Source organism: Vitis vinifera, chromosome 19 (assembly GCF_030704535.1).
Source record: "Vitis vinifera cultivar Pinot Noir 40024 chromosome 19, ASM3070453v1".
NCBI classification, from domain to species: domain Eukaryota; kingdom Viridiplantae; phylum Streptophyta; class Magnoliopsida; order Vitales; family Vitaceae; genus Vitis; species Vitis vinifera.
This window is the reverse complement of record NC_081823.1, coordinates 5,265,637-5,286,883: the sequence shown is the minus strand read 5'-3', so window position 1 is coordinate 5,286,883 and position 21,247 is coordinate 5,265,637. Positions and strand designations below refer to the sequence as shown.

General features: G+C 32.2%; 1 protein-coding gene across 1 annotated transcript; it reads left to right on the top strand.

Annotated features, from left to right (window-relative positions):
- The first annotated feature begins 15,854 nt into the window (after positions 1 to 15,854).
- Positions 15,855 to 19,815, top strand: LOC100267541 (chitin-inducible gibberellin-responsive protein 1). The gene is made up of 2 exons (XM_002282906.4): positions 15,855 to 16,205; positions 17,466 to 19,815. Exon 2 carries the CDS (start codon positions 17,633 to 17,635, stop codon positions 19,382 to 19,384), a length of 1,752 nt encoding a protein of 583 aa, XP_002282942.1. The 5' UTR covers positions 15,855 to 16,205; positions 17,466 to 17,632; the 3' UTR covers positions 19,385 to 19,815.
- The last annotated feature ends 1,432 nt before the right edge of the window (positions 19,816 to 21,247 follow it).

Genomic DNA, 21,247 nt, shown 5'->3' with positions numbered 1-21,247 from the left:
GGGCGAGTTTTTTCAGGTACCCGCCCCGCCTCGTCCCTAATGGGACGGGGTTGAAATTTAATAAACGGGTTTTTAACGGGTATGAGATTTTTTTTTTAAACCCGGGGCGGGTTCGGGTATTGCCCCATCCCGCCCCCGCCCCGCCCCGTTTACATATAAAATCAATTTTAAAATTTAATTTAATTTAAAATTTAAAATTAATTTTATTTTACTATTTTTAATATATAGATAATAATAAAAAATTAATAAAATAAGTTATAAAAAATATAATAATTTTATTATTTATAAATATATTTATTTTAATGTAATTAAAAATTTTAAAAGCAAATTTAAATTTTTTTTTTTTTTTTAAAAGGAGGCTAAACGGGACGGGGATGTGAATTATTTTTAATAAACGGGGCGGGGTTGGGATGGGGGCGACCCGTCGCGAACCCGCCCCGTTGCCATTCCTACAAGTACTCTTATGATCAAAATGATAACAATGAAATATGATGGTCATAGTGGTGTACGTGAGCACATCATGAAGATGAGTGACATGGCTTATCAATTGAAAGGAATGGACATGGCAATTTCTGAAGGTTTTCTTGTTCACTTCATAATGACTTCCCTTCCTTCACAATTTGGTCATTTCAAAATTAATTATAATACTCAGAAGGATAAGTGGAAAATGAGTGAACTAATTGCCATGTGTGTTCAAGAAGAAAAGAGGCTTAAAGTGGAAAAGCCCGATATGGCTCACCTCACCATTGGTCCAAATAAAAAATCCTTCAAGAAAGGTAAAGGTAAGAAAAATAAGCAAGGTAATGATGTATCTCACAATGGGCAAAAGGACGAAAATAAGATACAATGTCATTTTTGCCACAAGAAAGGTCACAAAAGAAGAGATTGTTCTGGCTTTAAGGCTTGGTTGGAAAAGAAAGGTAAAACTCAATGCTTAATGTCTTATGAATCTTATTTAGTTGATATACCACCAAACTCTTCGTGGATTGACACTGGTGCAAGCATTCACATAACGAATTCATTGCAGGGATACCTTACAAGCAAGAGACTAAGTAAAAGAGAGCGAACCATTACTTTGGGAAATGAAACAGAAGTGGAAATTGAGGCTATTGGCACTCTTCGTTTAATTTTGGATACTGGTTTCATTATGGATTTAGTAGATACAGTTTATGTTCCTATTTTTACTAAAAACCTAATTTCAGTTCCAAGACTTGATTCTTATGGTTATGAATTAAAGTTTGGAAATAAAGGAGTTTCCTTGTTCTATAATTCTTGTTTGGTTGGCTCTGGTACTTTACGTGGTAATCTTTATTCATTGAATTTAGATTGCAAATATTCACAGTCTCTTTTATCTTATCATGTGTATGAATTCTCTAAAAAATGAAATCGAGTGAATGAAAATTCATCCATATTATGGCATAAGCAATTGGGTCACATTTCAAGAGAAATGATGGAACGTCTTATTAAAGATGAAATTTTGACTTCACTTGATTTTTTTGATTTTACTAGTTGTGTTGAATGCATAAAGGGAAAATACACTAAGGTTAAGAAAAAGGGTGCCTCAAGGGCTACTGAATTGTTAGAATGTATTCATTTTGACATTTGGGGACCTTATTCAATTCCAACTATCAATGGACATAAGTACTTTATTAGTTTTATTGATGACTTTTCAAGGTATTCTTACGTGTATCATATTCATGAAAAATCTGAAGCATTAGATGTTTTTGAGATTTATAAAGCTGAGGTTGAAAATCAACTTAATCGACGAATTAAAAGTGTAAGATCTAATAGAGGTGGTGAATATTATGGTAGGTTCGCCGAATCAAGTCAACATCTTAGTGTTTTTGCCTTATTTTTAAGAGAGCATGGTATCATTGCAAACTACACAATGCTTGGAACACCGGAGCAAAATGGTGTAGCAGAACGACGAAATCGTACTCTAATTGACATGGTGAGAAGTATGATGAGTAACTCAACCTTGCCTGAATTTTTTTGGGGTGAAGCATTGAAAATTGTTGTTCACATTCTCAATCGTGTTCCTAGTAAGGCTGTACCCAAAACTCCTTATGAGTTATGGGTAGGTAGGAAACCGACTTTGAATTATTTACATGTATGGGGATGTCCAGTTGAAGCTAAAATTTTTAACCCACAAATAAAGAAATTGGATTCTAAAACCATAAGTTGTAATTTCATTAGCTATCCTGAAAGATCAAAAGGTTTTAGATTTTATTGTCATGGTCAGGGTCCTAAAATTGTTGAAACTAGACATGCTGTGTTTTTGGAAAATGAATATTTTAGTGGGAGAACTGAGCTTAAAAAGTTAACCTCTAATGAAGTATCAACACCAATGATGGAATATGGTATGACTCAAGAGGTTTCTTGTAATGAAAATGAGAATGTCCTAACTACAGAAGTATCTTTACGTAGATCACAAAGAGAGAAAAGACATGCTATATCAAATGACTATGAAGTTTATCTTAATGAGTGTGATTATGATGTTGGCTTGGAAAGTGATCCTACTTCTTATGATCAAGCCATCAATAGTGAAAATTCAACTCTATGGCTTTATGCTATGGAAGAAGAGTTGAAATCAATGAAAGATAATGAAGTTTGGGATCTTGTAGAATTGCCTAAAGGAATTAAAACTATTGGTTGCAAATGGATTTTTAAAACCAAACATGATTCTAAGGGCAATGTCGAAAGATACAAGGCCAGGTTAGTTGCAAAAGGATACACTCAAAAAGAGGGAATCGACGATAAGGAAACATTTTCTCCTGTTTCCAAGAAAGATTCCTTAAGAATAGTTATGACTTTAGTAGTTCCTTTTGACTTAGAGTTGCATCAAATGGATGTTAAAACTGCCTTTTTGAATGGTGACTTGCATGAAGAGGTTTATATGGATCAACCTGAGGGTTTTCAGGATAAAGGCAAGGCACATATGGTATGTAAACTTAAAAAGTCCATATATGGTCTAAAGTAGACTTTTAGATAATGGTATCTTAAGTTCCATGAAATTCTCATCACTTTTGGTTTCAAAGAGAATCTAGTGGATCAATGTATATACCTTAAGATCAGTGGGAACAAAATTTGTATTATTGTATTGTATGTTGATGATATGTTGCTTGCTAGCAACAATATGGGAATGATTTTGGAGACCAAACAATTTTTATCCAAGAATTTTGATATGAAAGATCTTGGTGAAGCATCCTATGTGATAGGAATTGAAATTCATCGAGATAGATCACGTAGATTATTAGGATTATCCCAAAAGAACTATATTGAAAAAGTTCTTAAAAGATTCAACATGCAAAATTGTTCTAGTAGTGTTGCTCCTGTTGTGAAAGGGGACATATTTTGTGAACTTCAATGTCCCAAAAATGATCTTGAAAAGAAACAAATGAACAAAATTCCTTATGCTTCTGCAGTAGGGAGTATCATGTATGCTCAAGTCTGCACTCGACCAGACATAGCTTATGTGGTAGGCATGCTTGGTCGATACCAAAGTAATCCAGGTATTGATCATTGGAAAGCTGTTAAGAAAGTATTGCGTTATTTGCAAGGGACTAAGGACTACATGCTTACATACAGAAGAACAGATAATCTAAAGATTATTGGTTATTCTGATTCTGATTATGTTGGCTGTAAGGATACCAGAAAGTCTACATCTGGGTATATTTTTATGTTATCAAATGGACCTATTTCATGGAAGAGTCATAAGCAATCGTTGATAGCTTCTTCTACAATGGAGGCAGAATATGTAGCATGTTATGAAGCCACATGTCATGCAATATGGTTGAGAAACTTTGTCTCAAGGCTTCATGTTATTGATTCGATAATGAGACCATTGAGAATATATTGTGATAATAGTGCTGCTGTGCGATTCTCTAAAAATAATAAGACTACAGGAGGATCGAAGCACATTGATATTAAGTACTTGGTTGTAAGGGAGAAAGTTCAAAATGGAGTTGTCTCTATTGAGCATATTAAAAATACACTCATGTTGGCAGATCCATTGATAAAAGGTTTTCCACCCAAGCTTTTTATGGATTATGTTGCGCGCATGGGCTTGGTGGCAAGTTTGTTAATTTTAGATTGATTGAGAGTGTAATGTATGTGATCACATTATAATGAGAATAAAGTTCTTGATTATGATATATTGATGATTATTATGTTACTTTTATACATCATTTTTGTGCACAATCTAGATGTTTAAAAGTTGATGGGACCATTATGTGAATGAATTAGCATTATCACCTTAATGTTGCTAATGTCATAAAAGTCATTTATTCATGTTAATGGAGGTGCTAGTACTATAATCCTTGAAGAATATTGGACCGTTGTGTGATCCAATCATTTCAATGATTTGGTGTTAGTGGTTCCATGAAACATAATCTTAAAGTAAAGGATGCCTATTTTGAGAAATTGTTATAGTCATATTATGTTTTAATCTATTACAAATATAATTATGTAGGCCAAGTGGGAGATTGTTAGCTTTTTTTCCTATAATGTATGGTCATATATAATTATATGAATATTATTTAAGGGTATCAATTGATAGGTAGGTGAATCAATTGATTGGGCATCCAAGAGTCTTATAAATGGAAGACTCAAATTACAAATGGGGAGTTAGAAAATTTAACTCATATGAATGTGGTGTTACAATTTTTGTAACTCCATCTTTATGAAATTTATTTGTACATTATGTTTATGAGTAATGGAGGAAAATGGAAAGGTATAACCTATGCAATTATATGGATGCATTCAAGTTCATAACCCACCATTACCCATTAATTTGTACATAATGGGCGTAAATAATGAGTATAACTCCCATATAATCTTTGATGGGAAGACTAAAAGATGACAACTTATTATAAATTGAGGTCCCAAACCACACTCTCATTCTTATGTCTTTTTCTTTCTTGTTGTTTATTTTTAACAACATACACCACACAAGTGACCCATCCACTATATGAGAGTAGTGAGTTGAAGGCCTTGACAATACAATTCACAAGGTGACTCAATCTCACTTCATGGATCAAGGTAATAATATGATCATTATTTTAGTACTTCCATTTATTTGTTTTATGTATCCAAATTGTTTTAAAAAATAATTATTTTCGCATAAAGTTTATGAAAGTTTGGTTAACAACCCTATCTCGTTTAATTTTTAAAAAAATTAAAAATTTTAAATTATTTTAATTACATCAAAATGAATATATTTTATAACTAATTAAAAAATTATTTTTTTATAACCTATGTTATTGAAAAGTATTTATTATTATTATTATTATTATTATTATTCTTATAGAAAAATAAAAATTAAATTAAAATAATTTTATATATAATTGGCAAGGTGGGGCAGGACAAAACAATACTTGAATCCAAGTCATACCTTTTTCAGGTTTTTAAAAAAATTTCAAATATACCCTCAACTCATTTATTTAAATTTCAAACTCGTCCTTTTAGGAGTATGATGGAAAGAAAAAGGCAATAATGAGATCCACCCCAAACCCATTTAAGGTTTTTTTAAAAATCCAAAACTCGTCCCTAACTTTTTTTTTTTTAAATTTCAACCCTATCCCATTGGAAGTGGGGTGAGACAACTACCCAAAAAAACTCATCTCATGGCCACCTTTAAGAGATGTGGTATTCCCTTCACGAATTCTCGTTATACATGTTATTTATATATTACATGTAAAACATGTTGGATTGTTAAGTCTAAATCAATCATAATGTGCTTTGTGATAAGCTCACGGGGATTAGACATTTGATTTATTTTGTTAAATGATGAGCTTATCTTTATTGTATTTTAAAGCCCAATGTTGTTTTTAGACCAAGGAAAAAAAAAATCGAAATATGGCTACAATTAAGAAAAGAGGAAGAGTCTTCACTATTAGAACTTTTTTTTGTCTAAATAATGGATTCTTAGGTATGAATTATGGCTCTATTATATTGATTGTATAGGAAAACTTCAGATTACCTTTTTAAAATGTCCAATATAAATAATAATAATAATAATTGTTTCACCGTACAATTTTTCATCTCAAGTTGTGAATGAAACCATAATAAAATCGATAACTACTTCATTTCACAGTATAAAAACCTTTTATTTTTTTTGTAGAAAACTTTTCTTCCCAAGTTCTCTTTGTCTTTTTTTTTTCCCCATAAAAAAATAAAAATGATAGAGAAAGAGTTTTTTATTTATTTATTTAATTTTTAAGTAGTTTCAACTTTAAACTCCCAAAAACTACTCCCCATACCTCTTATTTGGTTGGATCAAGTTGACTGAACCCAACATGGCACCCACCCGACTCCAACATCTTTTCAAATCACGGTTTCTTTATTAATTCCATTTGTTTATAATTGATTTAACAAAACAAACTCTATTAGAAGCTCACTCTATCATTTACCAGGCATGTATAATTATAAGACAAAGTTGGCAGAAAGCTTCCCAAACTGGTTGGATGTGAGAGAGCAAAATTATGGTTGGCACCATCCATTGTCATGGAATCCATTATTTGACATCATTTTGAAATATAAAAGTTATATTGAAATAACAAAAAAGTTGAAGATGGAAATATTAATTACTCTAAAATGATTGTGGGGAGATGCATGCAGAAATCATATGGAGCAATAGTTTATGTTTGGTTTCAATTTGAAGGAAAATGCATGAACGCACGCTTCTTGTTCCAATAGATTAGTTCATTGTTCTAATATTTTTTTTTTTAGGTTATTTAATTGAAATATATCTCTTTTACATGTACTTTCACTATTTCTTTTAACCTTTATATTTATTTTTTTATTTTTTATTCATTTTAGAGTCAATGAATAAGGATGTCAACAGAGCGAGTCTAACAAGAATCCCTCTCTTAACGGTATTTCATATTAAAAAATTTATGAAACTCATTTTATCCCATTAATTTTTTTAAATAATTTTAATTATATTAAAATAAATATAGTTTATATAAATAAATTAAAAATCATATTTTGTTCTCATGTAAAGTAACCGGGTTGCCCTAAACCCGATATGGGGCTTTTAAAAAATATCTAACCCTAACTTGTTTCACCACTCCCAAGCCTGTCCTATGAGAAAGAAAAAGCGTGGGGCCAAAGCCCTTTTGCCATCCCAATCAACAAATGATGCATTTTTTTCTTTCTTTTTTAAGAGAAAAGAAAAAGGTACGTTGGTGCGTTGGGCCCTAAGGGCCCATGCCAACTATTGCATCCCTTGGCCAGCCCATATTTGATGATCTTTTTACCTCTAGTGCAACGAAAGCTTTTGCCCCTATTGCTTTTTAAACGAGGGCTCCGATGATCGTGGATGTAGGCCCACATGGGCCTAGTCAAGGTACATTCAATTGAAATTACAGAATGGCTGGGCTTGGGCTTAAAATGGGTGATCTAACTTTGGCCTGATTCAGCGGTGGTGGACATGAGACCCCTTCTGGCCCATTCATTTAGCTTTATGGGCCTAGGCCCACAGAGAGTGGTCCTAGTTTTCTTGTTGTTGCATTGAAAGTGGCCCCAAATTAGTTAGGCCCGTCCCAACCCCCCACGTTTAAATAAATCGACCTGATCCCACGTTCATGTAACTATAGAACTATACAACACCATTAATTCTCATTAACATCGTTTTTCACATGGACGTAAATTACGATAATACCTGATTTCATATTGTTTAATCAACGGGTCATTTTCATGCCACTATTCTTAATTTTCGTATGCTACCTCCGTTGACGATATTTCTATTTTCATTACTCTTCACCACTATGCGTTGTTTTTTCTTTATATATTAATCTTTTTAAGTCGTCCTCGTCAAAGATGACACGCTTATGTGACTAGGGTTCATGAATTCATTTTCAATAATTAATATATTTAAATATGTGCTTTATTGTAGTTTGACTTTGAGATAACTTTTTTGCATCTTGATTTGAAAAATGAAGCAAATGTCATTATCTCATAGTGAAAAAGAACATTCAGATTTGGATGATCGAATTGTGTTGACAATTGATAAACGGGAATTTGTCCATGCTTGTGTCATTAGGGTTTACAGATTCATTTTCCATAATTAATATAAATAAATATACTTAATTGTAGTATTGACTTTAGGATACCTTAATTTGAAAAATGGTTCGAATGTTACTTTGTTGCAGAAAAGAATATCACGATCTAAAAGATTGGATTGCATTGACTACTAATAAATAAAAATCTATCCACAATTACACAGTTCAAATCATGATTAGAGATTTGGTAATCTTTCATAATCAATTGATTACGTTGATTACTAATAAACTAGAATTTGTCCACAATTACATGGATGCTCATGTTATAAAGGTTTATCGATTTAAGTTTGGAGTAACTTTTATTCACCTTGATTTGAAAAGTGGGTGAGATGTTATTTCATTGTAGAAAAAAATATCAAAACTTTGAAGATTGAATTACGTTGATCATTAATAAACGAGAATTTGTCCACATTACATAATTCAAATAACAGTTAGGGATTCGATAATCTTTCATAATCAATGAAAATTATGAAAGAAAAGTAAGATATTTTTTAGTCAAAGTAAAAGTTTTTGAAGATATGGCTTTGATAAGGTATAATAAAATTGTAACATAGGTTATCATTAGTTTCAATAAGTTTGAAGGAAAATGCGAGAAAAATAATAAATTATTTTTATATTCTACTTCAAACTCATTTAATTTATTTATTAAATAATTTAAATATATATATAAATTTATCATTAATTTTAATTATATTTGATTTTGTTCTTTTTTTTTATTTATAGTAAAATGAATATATGAGAAAAATATTTTTTTTTATTACTTTTTGAGAGTGAAATATAAACTTAGAATAAAAGAAATTTATTTAATGAAAGAAGTTACCAAAGATTTTCGAGAAGAGACTTGACAATATTGGTGGACTACTTAATTTGATTAAGTCTTAAGACGTCCCATTCAAATCATCATTTCACTTTCAATAGAAAACTCCCTACACGAGAAAATTGAACGAAAAAAAGGGCCAAAGCAATCAAATCAAGCCCACTTTTTTCCTGGTTCTTTTCTGTACGCTTAATCTGCCCAACAAGTCCTCCAATTGAATCCTTTTGCTTTGTCCGCAAGAGTGAATTCATCAAGCCTGACAATCCCATAAACAAACAAAAACCACAAAAAAAAAAAAAAAAAAAAAAATCAAAACAGAAAAAGGAAGTTGAAAATGGGGTCAGAAAGCAAAATGGGAAATTGAATTTGGGAGTGTTGTTGTTGCTACAACCTTTTCAGAGTAAGTTTTACCAGAAAACACCTTTGGGCTGGGAAATTGAAATCCAGACAAAAACTTTTAGGGTTTCAGACTTTGAAAATTTGAGTACAACAAGAAGCCATAACCAGTGGGCTTGGTGTCAAATGTTCAAATACCAAAGCTGCAGGCAGTGTTTTCTAGTGAAGTAGTCAACATTTTCCTGGGTTTTAATTTTCCAGGATTCAGTTGAGTGAGTTCAGTATCACACGTAACAATGGAAATAAGATACAGAGCTGCAGCCCTGTTTACTTTTTCCTCTTTCATTTTTCAAATGGCTTTGTATCACTTTCAATTTGACTTCAAATCAGATTTTTCTTTTTTTATTTAAAAGCTTTACCTACATTGTAGAAATTTAATTATTTCTTAACCCTTCTGGTGGACTTTCTTGCTTGATGGCTACATAAGTTGGGTCTATAAACAATAGTTGACATAAGAAAAAAAAAATTGAAAAATCAGAATAGAGGAAGAAATTACATATTTAGTTTTATTGCGGGATTCTATTTTATTCATAAAATTAATATCGTAAACTAAATTCAAGTCATTAAATAATAAATTTTATCAAACACTGTATGATGATGTAGGTCATGATTGTAAACGAGACTCTTTCTAAATAGATAAAAGAAACTTAAAATTCTTAATTATTTTAATTTAATATTTCAGATTATTTTTGGTTATGATGTTAAATTATTTTATCAAATATAATTAATTTGGTAAAACTTAATACTTATTATTTTATTATTTAAGTTGATTTTAAACAAAATTATTTCAAGTGAGTATTTGGTGAAACTTAATAATTATTATTTAATTTCTTAAGTTAATTTTGAGTTACATTATTTTTAAATTGTTGAGTTAAAACTTATTATTATTTTTTACCTTGTACAATTAACTTATAATTTGCTTTACATTATTAAATAGATATATTTATTCCTATTAGTTGTAATTAATGTTTATTATTAAAAAATTTAACTAATATTTAGTTTTATAAAAAATGAATCATGAATGTAGAGTTATGATTATTAAATATATTCTCAGTAGATGTGGGCAAATAAGACAAAAAAAATTGGGATTAAGAATAAATTAACTATTTTCACTTAACACTTAAAAACATTTTTAACTTTAAATTATGATACTAATTTGTTTTACAAAAAATATTTAATTTAATTGATAACTTAAATCAAGTTGTTAAATCACTTTAACTAAACAACCTCTAAGAAGATGTTTGTTAAATTTAAGTTATTAAATCATTTAGTTGATTTACCAAATATCTTTTTAATCCTTTAATTTCAATTGTTTATTTTCACTTCAAATAAAAATTCATAACCATGAACTTTTTTGTTTAAAGGATATATTTGGTTCCAGAGAGTACCAATGAAAAGGTTAAAAATAAATAAATAAATAAATAAAAGAAGGAAAATAAGTTATAACTAAAATTGTTTTCTTATATTTGATTTATCATGAAAACCTCAATTTGGGTTGAAGTTGGCCAAGGTTTAAGCAATCCAAGCCTAACCCAAACCTAACTTAATATTTTTATAATATTAATAATTTATATTATCTCATTTTTTTTTAGTTTTTTTTAAATCTCAAATTATAATATATTATATACTTTTTCATTATATATATATATATATATATTTTGCTATTTTTTTATCTTAAAATTTTGTCTTATTTACTATTTAAATTTTTATATAAATATATAAAAAAATAAAAAATTTATAGATGAATTTTGAATTATAACCCAATAAGTGTAATCCGACAAATCCGAATTTAATACGAGTTTAACTCAATCAACTTAAATTCAAAGTTGAATTGAGTCTATATTATTTATTTTTAATATGGGTTGAATTCCAATCATCTATCAAACCAATCCCAATCCCCAAGTTGCAATCCGAATCATACCCAAAGGTAGTAGACAACCCACATGTGTATTGCGGCACCAAGGGGGGAGTTTTTCAATGAAAGGAATATTATTTTGAAAAAAAAAAAATATTAAAAAAAAGCTGTTTGAAAAATAAATACAAATTTATAATATTTTATCATCTATTTTATTTTTAAATAAATTTACTTCTTATATTAAACTCATCTTTGTAAAGAAATGAATTATTTTTTACATTGAGCTTTGCCTTTCATTATATTGAACTCAGTGTTCTAACATGAAAAGTTACACGTGGAAATTTAATTTAAAATTTATTTTTGATAAAAGGATTTTTAAATATATTTTTCATAAAATTATTGTACTCGTTGATAAAACCCCCTGGTGACCTGTAAAAGTTGAAGGGTACCGATTAATGAAGATCACCAAACCCTCCTAAATTACTAAAAGAAACACCTAAAAATCCGAAAGCATGTCCGAATTTATGAAAACAAAAAATAGTCAACAATATCAACGTGTGTGGTGCATCTTCGACAATGTGTCAGGACCAGAGGCCCTGAGTTGACCGTAGACTTCTCTCTCTGCATGAAAGCAGGTGGGACCCAACTTTCTGAATTTGTGATTCATGTGGACCGCTGGATTGGACGCACGTGGTGGTTTTTTAAAGGTGAGAAGTGAGAACGCTCCCTCTCTCGCGTTTTCCACGTGACAGCGGAGAAAAGCTTTTTCTCGTCGGCCAAAGGCCATGTGAGCTTTTCTTTGAGATTTTATTTTATATGTATATATTCTATTTTTTTGTTCGTCCTCACCGACCCTGCAATCGGAATCGAATTCCCCAGAATGATCATGGAATTTCTATTTTGTGAGACACGTGGATGATTTTAATATTCCCAATTGAAGAGACGACCAAGTCCTTAAATGATGGCGCACAAAACACGTAAATGTCTTCATGGGGTCTTAATGAGTTGAATTCCTCTCAAAAATTATATATGAAACTTTATTTGACAGTAAATACATTTTTTTAAATATTAAAAAAAATAAAAAATAAAAAATATTTCTTAGAATCACAAGATTTTTTTGGTATTCCAAATATAAATTGAATCAATTTATATTTTGAGTTTTTAGATTTACGATTTGAAATGATCATCGTACCTTTTAAATATGTTTTGAGATAAAATAGTATCAGAATCGATCTTTTGATACGGGGATTTATTTGATCTAGTAAAGATGTTTGTTTATTTAATCCCTTAATTATATGAAACATAATAAATAGATTGTATCTGTATAAAAGGTATTTGTATTATCCCATAATTTAAAGAAAATTTCGTGATATTATATAAATATAAAATCTTCTTAATCGATTAATAAATATCCGTTTTACCTAATTTGATGTGAATGATTACAGATCAAATTCAAAATGTATTCACCTTAAAAAAAAACGGATAAGTGTTTCCATCAATGGGCACCATAGGAATTTGATAGTCACCATCGAGACCTTGAAAATAATACTCGTCAATTTAATTTTGTTGGTCCAAAATTATAAGTGAATTCACAATTATCGAAAAAGGTAGCTGAATGCGCATTTATATCTCATTCAAAGAGTTTGGGTCAAACGGACATCTTTCGTTGGGTGGTGACACCCCCATAACCGACTTGTACGTGGGAGCCTCTTCATCCTAACTTTTCCCCTTTTTTATTTATTAATTATTTTTTATTTTTTGTGGTGTCCACAACTTCGAAATTTGGGTAACAAAACTTTGTGATTATTTGTTGGCTCATAAGTAAATCCAAATATTAAGATGATAAAAAGGAGAATAACACAAGCCCAATAAAATAATTTGTGAACCTTTTTTTAAATAAAAAAAATTTACCATCCCAACTTTTGTATTTTTTTGGACAAGTCATTTGTTGATTTATTTTGTCAAAATTTTAATTCAAATTGATATATATTATTAGTTTATTATTATTTAACAATTAAAAATTAAAAATTGGATTAATGAATTAAGGTGATATGGTATTTTTCTTTTTGTGTAATTTCAAATAATAATAATAATAATAATAATAATAAAGAAATTAATTCTTTGAATAATTTTGATATAACAAACTTAATATTTAGGGAAATTTTAAGAAATTAAATCTCTAAATAAGAGCATTATGTTTATTTGATTATTTTTTTTCAAAAAAAAATTCTTTATTAAAAGTTTAATATAAAACTTAAGAAAAATATTACTTCTTATAAAAGTTATCTTTTAACCCGTGTTAGAAATTATTTATGTTTGATAAAAATTTTAAAATATTTAATTTTTATTTTTTTCTTAATTTTAAATAGAACCCAAAATGAAATAGTACTTAATAATATTAAATATTATTATTTCTATTAAATATTAAAAGAATCAATATATTATAATAAGTTATGAAAAAGTATAAAAAAATATCTTAAAGTCTAAAAATAAATTATTTTTGACAAAAAGTTAAAAAAATAATATCTTTTAGAGTTTATATTATTTTATTTTATTTTTAAATTAATTTTAAAATTATGATTTTGATTTCAAATTGAATTAAAGAAAATCTCAAAAAAAAAAAAAAAACACAAAAGACTATGATTATGGGCATAGAAATGAAATCATCATCATTGTAGGTGGAAAAAAAAAATCATCATTGTATGTGAAAAAAATAGTATGGATTCATTTTCAAAGTTGAAACAAATGTGGAAAGTTCACATATTACAACATGAATGGTTACTTTCCGGCTAAGCAATTCTCAGTGCTTGTGTCTGTGACGTAAAACCAGGGCCCAAACTATTTCAAAAAGGAAAAGGGAAAAAGAATTTGGTCTTAATTTTCCTTCTAGATGCATGGTTTTATAAGACACAAGAAGCACTCCATGCTCTGCTTTTCTTACCTACTGTCCACTTTTTTCTTGTCTTTTTAATTAATCATTAAACAAAAGCATACAAATAAAGCAAGATTAGGATTCATTACACTTTATCATCACTTTTTTAAGGTTCCCAAAAGACTCATTTATGCTTATCTTCTCTAGTTCAAATCAATGTCAACTTCCTATTTATATTGAAATATCTTTTTTTTTTTGGGAAAAAGTATGATTTCATACACCCATATGAAAAAATTATAAAAAAGAAACTAAATTTATAAAATACAAATTTTAAATTATTATTTAAAAATAATTAATATTTTATAAATTTTTTAAATAAACGATACTATTTTTGATTAGTGAATATATAAAATTTAAATTATTTTTAAAAGGTTTTTATTTTATAATTATTTTTATATGAGTTTGTGAAAACATATATTTTTTTTTGTTTTTACATTTTTTTTAATTTAAAAAATCACTTAAAATGATTCTTAAATACAATTTTTTTTTCTTATAAAAAATACTATTAAAATATTTTTTAAATTCATATTCAAAGAGTAATCAATTTAATTTTAATTTTAGTGCTGTTAATAATTAATTAGAACCACTAAAAAAAAATTGTAAATATATTTTATATTATATCTTATTAAAAAAAAATTATTTTAAGAATCTGGTTGAAAAATTTAGTGGGATGAGGTTCCTCCTGTCACTATTGTTGTGGAGTTACCACTGACAATGCCGAGGATGATGGGAGATAGAAGAAATCATAATTGAAATTGTGTCGTTGTGTGTCATGGTCGCAAATCTCTATCATTATGATTTTCTAATATATTAAATTTCGTCCATACATGCATATTTAGTATTTATTTATAAAGAACAGTCCACGTGGCTGAGTGTATTTAATTTTTTTAATTGGTAATATCAATTTTTTATTTATTTTTATTATGTTGTTGAAAAAAGTCTATGGGAAGGATAAAGAATATTAAATAATGAGTAGTGGAGTACAGTTAATGGATGACAGGAGCAAAATTAGACAGCGAGTATGCAAACAAAACCGTAGTACACGCGTGCCACGTCAGGTCAAATAGGTTGTAAAAGCGAGTCACTGGCCCACGTGGCAGCACGCACGCTTTGATTGGTCAGCGTCTGTCGTGGCATCTCGCTGGCATTTGTTTCTCTGGTTTGGTCCCCACCGAGTCTCCTCCTCTATCAACTTCTTGCCTCGCGTCACGCTTCGCTCACGTGATCGTCTTCAGTCAAACACGCTCGGCTTCTTCTACGCGCTCCGCGCCTCCTTGGTTGTTTACTACCAAGAAAGCTTCTTCACCCACTTTCGTGCGCAGCGCGTGGGTCTTTCTGTATTGGGAAACTGCCACTCAAATTTTCTCTTTTTATGACGTGTTGAATGAGGCAATATAAGACTTTTGTTTCCTTACAAAATATGGGTAAAATTGGCAAATTTTCTTGATTGATGTAAAATTAAAAAATATTTAAATTTTTTATTTATAGTAAAGTGGATGAAGATTATTACTTATTACTTAACTTAAATAGAATTTAACCAATTTATATATTGCCATAAATTCATTGACATTGTAAAAAATAAAAATTATTAAAATGAAAAGGAAGAATACTGTTTTTTATTTTATATTCACATTCAATTCAATTACTTTCTCTTATGATCTTATCTTCACCATTCTTCATATTACCAATCAAAATGGTGTGCTTGTGGAACCGACTTACCTTCATTCAGTGCCACGTAGTCGACCAGGGCTATGTGCTTCAAAAGAAGCGCGTGAGCGAACTGTTTCTTAAACACAAGATAGAAGGAGCAAGGAATGTTCGACTTGTATGTGAAGAGTATGGTCGGCGGAGCGGCCGTTAAATACCGATGGCGGGCTCCGTTAAAGAAACCCCAATAATTCCCAACGACTCTGCGTTTCCGTTAATTTCCCTGCAAGATTCCGTCAACTCTCGCCTCCTATTTAGATATATAGAACGCAGACCCGAGCTCATCATCGTTTGGCAAGATTCTGAAGCTCAGCAAAACAAAGAAGCCCTAAATCGAAACGGAATTCATCGAAGCTGACCGGAGTGATTGACCGCATAATAGAAGACCCCAAACGGAAAATTGGAAGTTTTGGTTCCTTCTATTGAAACTTTCAGGTGATTTTCCAGAAATAAGTGCTTCTGTTTCTGTGTATTTCCTTTCTGTCTCCTCTGATTTTAGTTTATTCTCGTTTCAATGGTGTTTGGTTGCGGAGAAAGTTGGGGAGAAGAAAGTTGGCTTTTGTGGTTGTGGTTTCTGTTGTTTGGGTTTGGGGTGGTAGCTCAGGTCAGAGTTTTGGTTTCGTTGATTGATCTTCTGTTATCCTCATGCACTTTCTCTGCAACCAAACAGACCTAAAGGGCCTTGGATTAGTTGAAAAACATTATTAGTGTGGATTTTGTCCATTTATTTGATTGTGTGTGTATTTGAATTGAATGATTTAGCTTGGAATTGAAATTTTCGTTTACAGAATCTTAGCTCAGCTTTGAAGCTTAGACGCTCTTTGCTTGCTTGTTTGTTTTGTTTTGTATTTTTACAGTCTTTTTTCCATATTTAAAATTTTGATTTGATAAATAAGAGAAATTTTTATCAATTTTCTTTGATATCAATGAAAGAAAATGAAACTTGTTTCTCTTTGCAAATTTAGTTGTTTGTCTGCTTTTTAGTTTGTTCGCAAGTTCTTATTTGTTAAATGATGTTGAATCATGTTATTGTTTGGGTTGCTTGTACCCTATTGGGTACCTTAGATCTTCTTTCATTAATTTTGGGAGATTTTTGGAAGCAAATTCATGGAAAACAGCATGTAGAAGCTAAAGATTTCAGAGCTTGTAAACTTGTATTTCAGTTTGGTTTCCAGAATATGAAAGAACTTATTCAACTAAGAATAGTGCTTTTAGTTTTCTGGGATCCCAAACATCTAACTTTGTAAATATTGTCCAGTTTTATGGTAGGATGCACTTGGTTTGGCCCAGTAGCTATTAATCATAAATTTTTTGGAAATCCCCTTTGAAGACTTGGTTTGTGCAGATACATCCTCCAAAAAAAATAACATGAAAAATGATGGGTGTTGTGTTCTGTGCAAGAGCTATTCTTTCCTTTTTGCTTGCTTTTCTTCTTCTTCTTTTCCTTGGAAATGATGTATTTTTGGGAGGTGATATGTTTGACATGGGAGAGGTGCTAGGCAATGTAATTGTGTCTGGGTTCTCTTTATCTCTCTCTGCATGCTCTTTGGCCTTAGTTCTTGCAGTTTTTAATTGTGTTGTCTGAATGGTAGAGTACTTTTTATCAAGTTCTAATCACAATTGTTACTTCTGTTATTTGCTTGTAGATATGGGCATGAGAAATAACTTAACAGTTCATATGTATCAACTTTGCAGGTCGATTTGTTATTTGAAGGGTAGGCAAGTGTTGGTTCAAAGCAGAGGATTGTAAAGCTGCTGGAAGTTGGTCCCTGAGAACTACGGCTGATCTTTTTCTGAACTACAAACAGTACCGTCTCTTAAGAATTCTTTTCACATAGAACAGCTCATGCTAACCCCATAGCATGGACTCGCGCCAGATTTTTGGATACAGTGTGACTGGTGCGGATCTATCCTTCACATCTTCCCATCCTACAGTCCCTTCGATACCTAATCGCCTATTTGGGTCCTTGAAATTTGATCTTGGGAACTCACCGAACTCTCCTTTTTCAAATCTGTTTGACTGTGACACTCTTACTACATTTAGCGATAGCCAGGAGCAGCACAGCTCCACGGAGAATCTTTCAGAACTCAGTGCTTCTTGTTCTTCAGTTGAAACCAACAGTTATTTTAACCATTTAAGTCCTTCTGTGGGCTGTCGGAGAGATAGTCTACAGGGCTATTCTAGTGGAACTTCACTTTTACAGAATGCAAGTCCTTGCCACAACATAAAACACGCTCTGCTGGAATTAGAATCTGCTCTTATGGCGCCTGATGCAGATGAAGTGACCACGCCAAGTCCTTCTCTTGGGGAAGATAGGGGACCACAGATACAGGTTCCAACACCAAGGGCATGGAGCCAAGAGGCCCAGGGGTCACTTGTGCTCCAACCTCAGCCATCCTTTTCTTCTAGTTATAGGAAGTTCAGTGATGGAGTTCACATTGAGAAACGCCAGAAGGCAATGGAAGAAGGATCTTTGCAGTCTAATCCACCAGGAAATCTTAAGGAATTGCTTATTGAATGTGCTAGAGCTCTGTCCGAGAATAGATTAGATGATTTTAAGAAGTTGGTTGAAAAGGCCAGGGGTGCTGTGTCTATTAGTGGTGAGCCAATCCAGCGTCTTGGTGCTTACTTGGTAGAAGGGCTAGTAGCAAGGACAGAGGCATCAGGCAACAACATTTACCATGCCCTCAGGTGTAGAGAGCCTGAAAGCAAGGACTTGCTTTCTTACATGCAGATCCTGTACGAAATCTGCCCTTACTTAAAGTTTGGATACATGGCAGCTAATGGGGCCATTGCTGAAGCCTGCAGAAATGAGGACCGCATCCACATCATAGACTTCCAAATTGCTCAAGGGACCCAATGGGTTACACTCTTACAAGCACTTGCAGCAAGACCAAGTGGGGCACCTCGTGTGCGGATCACAGGGATTGATGACCCTGTTAATAAGTATGCTCGTGGTGCTGGATTGGATGCAGTTGGGAAACGGCTAGCAGCAATTTCTGAGAAATTCAAAATTCCTGTAGAGTTCCATCCAGTGCCTGTTTTTGCTCCTGATATAACACAGGAAATGCTGGATGTGAGACCAGGTGAGGCTCTGGCTGTGAACTTTCCCCTCCAGCTCCACCACACCCCTGATGAGAGTGTTGATGTGAACAACCCAAGGGATGAGCTTCTGAGAATGGTGAAGTCACTTTCTCCTAAAGTGACCACTTTGGTGGAGCAAGAATCAAACACAAACACAACCCCTTTTTTCACTAGGTTCATAGAAACTCTAGACTACTACTCAGCAATGTTCGAGTCAATTGATGTGGCCTTGCCCAGGGAGAGAAAGGAGCGTATCAATGTAGAGCAGCACTGTTTAGCAAGGGATATTGTTAACATTATTGCTTGTGAGGGCAAGGAAAGGGTGGAGCGTCATGAGCTCTTCGGAAAGTGGAAATCCAGGTTGACAATGGCGGGTTTCCGGCAATACCCACTGAGCACTTACGTTAACTCAGTGATAAGGACCTTGCTTAGGTGCTATTCAGAGCATTATACCTTGGTGGAAAGGGATGGGGCAATGCTGTTGGGGTGGAAGGACAGGAACTTGGTATCAGCTTCGGCCTGGTATTGACAGTCAGAATAGGGGATGTTATGACAGGTATAGAGGTAGCAATAGAGATAAGCCAGTTTCTATTTTTTCATAGATGGACAGTGATGACAGTCTATGGTATGGGAGTATGATAACACAACGGCCATTGGACGATGATATCCAACTTCCTTCTTGCTGAACCCCAATGGCCGACATCTATGTTTATATGATGTCCCCTGCGCTACGATGATGATCATCATTGTCCTTTCATAGGCATCTTCATTTTTTTTTCCCTTATGTCTAGTTTGTATGTGCATGTGATGCAGGGTTTCCAATCCCCCGGAGTGATACATTTCATCTGTTTTGTAATACATAATGTAAAATTCATGTTTAACCTTTGTAAACTCCTGCATCCATATGTTGAAGTATGGTGCTCTGTCCATACTGAATAAATCTCTTTTTTTATTTTGTTACGTTTAACCAAAATCAGAATGGTGGGTGGGTTTGATGGGTTCATTTTAGCATATATGAAAGTTGAGAAGGAAAGCTAAAAATGGTTTATACTCTAGAGTAAGGCTTTTTCTTTTGCTTTTGGGTCTACTTATTTATGATTCTGCAGTGGTCCTGCTGGAGTTAATTTACATCAAAGGCTTTGAAATGTGGAGAAGAGTCTCCTCCATTTACATTTACATTTACATTATCCATCCAAACACGGCCTAAGAAGGCATGAGTTAGACAAATTTAATAGACTAAACAAACAATTAAATATAAGGAACTTAAATAATAATGGATCTAGTACTTCATAATACTAAAAAATATGAAGTTTGAAGTCACTGCCCTGTGGGCAAAGACCCTGTAGGAATTGTGATGTAAATCATGATACCCAGTTGAATTTGGATGGAAGAATGGGACCGATGGAATGATGAATCCGCGTCAGTATGAAAATGGAAACTGTTATTTCAATGCTGCCACAGCCAAGGTACGAGTGAGACAGAGAAAGGTCAAGGAAAATAATGTTAAATGTTGACCTAATGACCAAAATCCCCAAGAAATAAAAGGAAAAAGCCAACGGAATGCATGCAGTGGAGGTTATCATCTTTTTGTATGATGAGGTCCAAAATAAATGCCAGAGCTGTACCAGGCAAATTGTTGGGCCAACCCCAGATTTTTTACTAAAATTCCTGTACGTTACTCTTGAATTCTGAATTTATCAATGCTATTGCCATTGAAAATGGTTTATTACTTCATGGCTCCTGATGATGAGTGATTATTCCTGTTACTTTTCTTAATTTGTAATCCTGAATTCTGAACACTTATCTCATGCTATCCCAGTAATTTGGTTTTGCAATGAAGACTTGGTGCAAAACCTTCTCCTTCGTAACAATTAATGTCTAGTTATATTTGGGATAAAATTCTGGCACAGGCCCTTGAACAGTGAAATCATGGTATTATAGGTCCTCTAATTAACTGTAAATTAATCCTCCTTTAACTTCCTGGATTGTGGCATTCATTTGCATTGGACTTGGTTAGTCTTGGAAACATGTTGTTCAATCCATGTGGGTAAGTTGAAAAAGCAAAAAAATTGGCTTTAGAGGGATTGAGAAACTTGGTCCTTGACCTGGAAGTTAGGTGGTTATCCTTTGGTGTCCTGAGACAGATGGCATTTTGGCCATGATTATTGGAGCTATGCTGCCTGGCCCACATAGATGCTCGGCTATGGCTGGCCGAGTCCCACAGTGATTCGTCCGGCCCAGTTATATGATGATTGAGCCAGCCTGGTCTGACTCATTAAGATGGGCTTTCTAAAGTATGCCCAGAGTGGTGGATGGCCTAACCAACAATTTGAGGGCTCACCCCATTATGAAGAGCTATTATTGCCTTGTTGACTGTGAGGGTGACAATTTG